The following is a 5,761-nucleotide window of genomic DNA, read 5'->3' as shown; positions in this document are numbered from 1 at the left end:
TGACGACCATCAAGGCTTTGAACTCGTTTGAAAAGAGTTACCGGCTTTCGACTATATCACTTGCATTGGATTATATCTTATTTAATTCTTTCTAGTCCCACCAAACGGTCAACATTGTATTATTTGCAGTAAATTCGGTCTTTGTAGTCGCTTATGGTTGGTTAACTGCCTGTGACTATGATCGTTTGCATTAACATAGATATTGTGGTATTATCTATTTTTTATCACCCTTAATGATTTGTTTCAAAAATGGTTCAATTTCGTTGCACTTCAGCAACAAATTACTATTGGTAATTTGGTCAATCAAATTTTTTTGCGTTAATCCATTTGATACCCAAGTATCAAGCGTATTTGCATACCCTGTTCTTTTTGAATGATTCCAAAGAGGCATGTGCTTGATATTAGATGCCTAATAAAAGAAATAGAATGAATGGATCCAAAAAATGTTTATGTTACACGAAATGTAATATTTTAGCTACATAAATTAGCTTGGAGAAAATGAATATTTCTAATTAAATGAATTTATTTTATTAATTAAAATAACTTTAAAAATTTCTTTGTTAATTTATAATGAATTGAAAGTCCTAGCGGACACCCTAGTTTGAAAAACACCCATAGTGGGTGGACAGTTTTTTAAACTTATATATTTTTTCATCAATTTTTGAAACAACTTGTTTCCTCTTACCGAGGACAAGTTGTTTTTAAATGTACAAAACTTTGAATAACCATAACTACCCACAGAAAAAAATATTCACTGAGTAGATTATTCAGTAGGTAGAGTTTTCACAATCACAAAAAACTAGTCTGTTGAAAGTCGGTTTATGAAAAATTTTAAAAATTAATTTAATTAATTTCTAAAAGTTACATATGTCTTTCGTCACAGTAGACTTATTAATATCTAAGTAAAATTCATCTTTCTTAGGATATCTTCTCCACTAATATCTAATACTTGACGGAAATACTAAAGAAAAAATTTCTGATTTTCAAACAAATGAACCATAACTTTCGTTTTTTTTTTGGAATTTTTTCCATTCAATAATCATATCAGGTGTATAATGGTAGACCTAAGCATGAGCTACATACATTTCATACATATTGAAATAGTCCTTCAAATACATTATCTTCATGTTTTTCTTATTTTTTATTTTTTTTATATTTTTTTTTTTACATATTATTTTTTTTATTTATGAAACCACCTCCGAACACTCAGAACGAATGATCTATTTTGATATTATAAATTTCAATATATATTATACAAATTTTGTTTTTTAAGCTAAATATGTGTTATTCTTATGCCGTTACCATTATTATATACTATTACGAAATAAATATAATACAAGTCTAAATATCTATAAAGAAGTCTATTAAGTCTTCATAAGTCGAACCTTTTTCATGCAAAATGGTACTACAAGTTATGGAAGTTTGATTGTATACCATATATATTTGTAGACTCCAATAAATTAAGAAACAATGTTTCCACAAGATCGGTGAATTTATCTAGACTCATTTAAAAGTATGTCATAATTATAAACAATAGCACTAATGCGATGTATATACAATTGTTTCTAAAGGTCATTTATAAATTGTCATAGTTCTTCCGATGTACCAGCTTAAAATTTTTTCTAAATACTAAAAATAATTCTTTAACATATTCAGTTTCATCCGTTTTCTAACACTTGATAAGTTCCAATTGATACTTCGATTTCGGCCAAATAATCTTGCCTACTTTTAGGCAGATTTTTCTCAATTGCCTTCACACTGGAACTGTCAAAACGTGGAAACAGCTGTTCGTAAACAAAGCCATCGAGCAACGCGCGTTTATTAGTTAACAAAAAGAAAATGAAAAAAAAAGTAAAACAAAAAAATTGATTTCGAAAACAAATATAAACAATATTTAACATAAAAAAGTAGAATTATTTTGAAAGAAAACCTTGCCACAAGCGATATCAATTTCAATAAAATGTTCTCGTCCATTTTTTGACAGTGGGGCCACAACCCACAATGGCTGTGTATGATTGAAAAAATTGTGTATAACAATTAGAATGAAAAGTTATTAAATTATTTTTTTTTGTGTTTTGTATTTGCAGTGGCGTCGCAACTTCACTCAGCTGTACGGATTCTAGCACTGGCTCAAGCGAAGATGCATCTGAGCCTGGCTCACCTTATAGTCCGCACTCGAATTTAGGCGACGACCAACAGCAACACGTTCTGCCCACCCACAGCAGCAGCAACAGCATCAGCCATTGTAATAAAAGCAAAATGCCACCACAAACAATACTCGCGCCCAACAGCAGCAGCAACAGCAACAGCAATAACAACACCAGTACGAGCAGCACCAATAGTAGCAACAGCGTTCCAGCACACAGCACAGCAGCCGGTGCAAGCACAACAAATAGTAATAGTAACAACATAAGCAATAATAGTAATAACAACAATAATGCGCTTACCACTGCCAAATTAAAGTCACAAACGACACAGCCAAAAGTCTGCACCACAACCACGCCACGCAACACACTGCCTTCATTGCAATGGAATCGTAGTGCGACTACAGCGCCCACAATAGGTACTGCTGCCAGTGCGCAACTCAAGAAACGCAGTGCCATAAACACAAGCAGTGACGGTGCAACCAAGAAGTCACGTTCGTCTGTTGCTCAAGTGCCCAGTGTACATGACACATCCGCCGTGGTGAGTAACAACGTAAGTGCAGCTGCCGCTTCAAAAAGACTGAAAGCATCTGCTTTAGAAGAATCGCAGACCAAGATAACAGGCTACTTCAAATCACAAATGAAGGCCCAAATACATCAAAATGGTAGCATTAAGAAGCCAGAACCCTTAGCGCCCACAACAAGTACTCCTACGAACGCATTAACTACAAGCACACTCACAATGGCACCAGCCACAACAGCCTCACTGAATAAATACTTCAATATATTGTCACAACTGAAGGAGAATAGCAAAAACAGTGAACAAACTAAAACTAATTCGCTACCCGCAACCACAACCACTACCGTTGCAGCAACGAGTAGTTCAAGCTTTGCAGCAACAACCGCACCTACTGCAATTATCACACCACCTACACTCACCCCCGCTAATACGATGCCAATACCAGCACTAAAGAAAATTGAGCGTAGCAAACCCACAAAAATTGCACAGGTGGCACCAAATCTGCGAAAAACGCCAAGCAATAATTACACTGCATCCTCCACTGGCAAATCACCGGCTAAGAAACACGTTGCCATAGCGCCACGCACACCTGAAATGAAGCAGCAACAGCAGCAGCAACAACTACAACAACAAACAATTAGTGGCAAAGGTCAGGAGTGTGCGAAGCAAGTAGCGCCCACAACAGCTGCACAAGTGCAAACTGCAAATCAACCCGCGGTGCTACTAACAGCCATACGCCTCGCGGCACAGCAGCCTCAACAACCGCAACCACAATTAAAACCTGTCACGTCGCAGAAACTAAACGCGCCTACCACAACAACAGCTACTGCTACGAACAACAGCCCGACGCTGTTCCAACTACCCGTACAGCTACCCAATCTAGTCCAACTACCACAGCTCTTAGCTGCCAACGGGACAAACATTATGCAATTAAACAATGTAGCAGCAGCAGCCGCTGCAGCGAAGACTGCAGCAACAACTGCCGCCGCCACCTCGGCACAAGCTGCACAAGCCGCAGCTGCACAGTATTTTCTCAACGGTACCGTCTTCAAACTACAACAGTTCACCACTGCCACCACAACCACAGCAACCTCAGCTGTTGCAGCCACCAGTGCAGCGACAAATCCCTTTAATCTACTAAGCGCCAGCGACCTGCAAGAGCTGCTACTCAAACAACAACAACAACAGCAATTGCAGTTGCAACAACAACAACAGAAAGCGGCCGCTGCTGTGGCCACCAACAGCAACAATTTTCAAGAGATTTTCCAACAACAAATTGCAGCAGCCATTGCAGCAAATCAACAACAACAACAGCAATTTCAACAGCTGCAACGATTGGGCGCTGCTGCTAATATACAACAGCAGCCAGTGTTTATGGCTACACCAGCTGGTCTACTACTGAATGCTGCTTCACTACCGGCTATGTTGGCGCAAGCAGCAGCCGCACTCGCTGTCAACAATAGCCAACAGCAACAGAAGTCCTTGACACTGCAACAGCCCCAACAACTACCTGCTCTGCAGCCTATACAGCCAAATCCATTGCCCGCTTTGAGCTCAATCTTTGCACCCAGCGGACAACAACAGCAACAGCCCCAAACGCAGCACGACGTCAACGAACTACAACAGGTAAGCAAACAAATGTTTTTATTTTAAGTATTTTACTAGATATTATTAACACATGACCTTTTGTTTGAGCAGCAATTCCAACATCAACAGCAACTGGCGCAACTAGCGCTCGCCCAACAGCAATTCATCACTGCCACACAGCCGCCGCCTCTGTCGGCGGTAACCATTAGTAATAGTAACAGCAACACTGCCAACATCTCGAATATAAGCAACTGCGGCACTACTGTTTCGACAGCGGCGCCACAAAGCACACAGACTGCCACAGCTAAACTCGCCATTGTCAAAGCAACGACCAACCAACAGTTTCCGGCTCTAAGCTCCCAGCCACCACCACTCGTTACGATATCAAATGGCAAAGCACGTACACATGCCACAACTCCAGGCAATGCACAAAGCAAGCCTTCCGCGCTGGCGAAACCATACCAAAAACGTGCGCCCAAATTGACAGCACAGGCAAAGGCAATCGCAACAGCCAACACAAACAAAACCAAAATCACAGCCAACGGTAAAATCATTGCCACGCCCACAACTCCACCACCACTTGTGCCGGCTTCATGTGGTGTGGTAGCCAACAAGGAATTGGCTACCATACGTGCAACTACCGTAACAAAACCAAATATTCCTAACGTGCTGCCCACACCGGCGCTTGTTAGCATAGCGAGTCCAACTACGTCCAGTGTGAAACTAACGCAGAGCATAGCACCAGCGACTATTATACCAGCAGCTATAGTACCAGCGACTATTGTACCAGCAATCAAGCCCATGCAGCTACCACAGTTAAGCGCTGCAAAAGCGATTGCCGTTACCACTTCAGCACCAACGTCTACACAAACTGTAACTGCTGTACAAACTGCGACTGCGACCTCTGTGTCCATGCCCGATCCATTTGATATGCTTAAGAACTCACTGAATACGGGTAATCTTCTGAACACTACGGTATGTGCCAACTACTCTAACTCTAATAGCTCTTCGACACTGTCTGCGGTATTTAACTCCGTGACGTGTGACAAAATCAAAGACGAGCCGCTTGATGAAATAACAACGTCAATGACAGCAGTAACAACCCCACTAGAGGACATTGTCAAAAAGGAGAACTTAACGAGTTTTAGTGGACAAATTTTGCCAGCTGACATAAAAGAGGAATTCATGGAGGATAACACTAAAATGTGTGCTAGTCAAAGCAGTAACATGCATCATGAATGCTCCTCGTCCTCTTTCAGTTCAAACTCAAATTTTGTCTCTTCAGCCGCCGATTTATCGCTAGAAGCTTCCATACCACCTCCGTCGTCTGCATCATCTTCCTGTTCTCCTACGCCATCACCTGCGCCGTCACCTTTGGCCGCAGTAAACTCACCCCGCCATTCGCCCACCTTGCAGCAATCATGTGCCGCCACCCTGAACGTTGTTGACACAAATTCGAATTCCTCAAATTCACTCTCCAATTCAACCTCATGCTCGCATGCCTCCAGTC

At 40.9% G+C, this 5,761-nt stretch overlaps 1 protein-coding gene across 1 annotated transcript; it reads left to right on the top strand.

The window, feature by feature from the left end:
• Positions 1-1,888: 1,888 nt before the first annotated feature.
• LOC119679478 (zinc finger protein jing-like) lies at positions 1,889-5,761 on the top strand (the record flags this gene model as incomplete). The annotated part of the gene is given in 3 exon segments (XM_038091860.1): positions 1,889-2,009; positions 2,088-4,290; positions 4,363-5,761. Coding segments are annotated over 3 exon segments (3,610 nt in total), but the record flags the coding sequence as incomplete, so codon positions are not given.

This window comes from Teleopsis dalmanni, chromosome 2 (assembly GCF_002237135.1).
Source record: "Teleopsis dalmanni isolate 2A chromosome 2, ASM223713v2, whole genome shotgun sequence".
NCBI classification, from domain to species: Eukaryota; Metazoa; Arthropoda; class Insecta; order Diptera; family Diopsidae; genus Teleopsis; species Teleopsis dalmanni.
The sequence above is the reverse complement of the archived record's forward strand: the minus strand, read 5'-3'. Positions and strand labels throughout refer to the sequence as shown.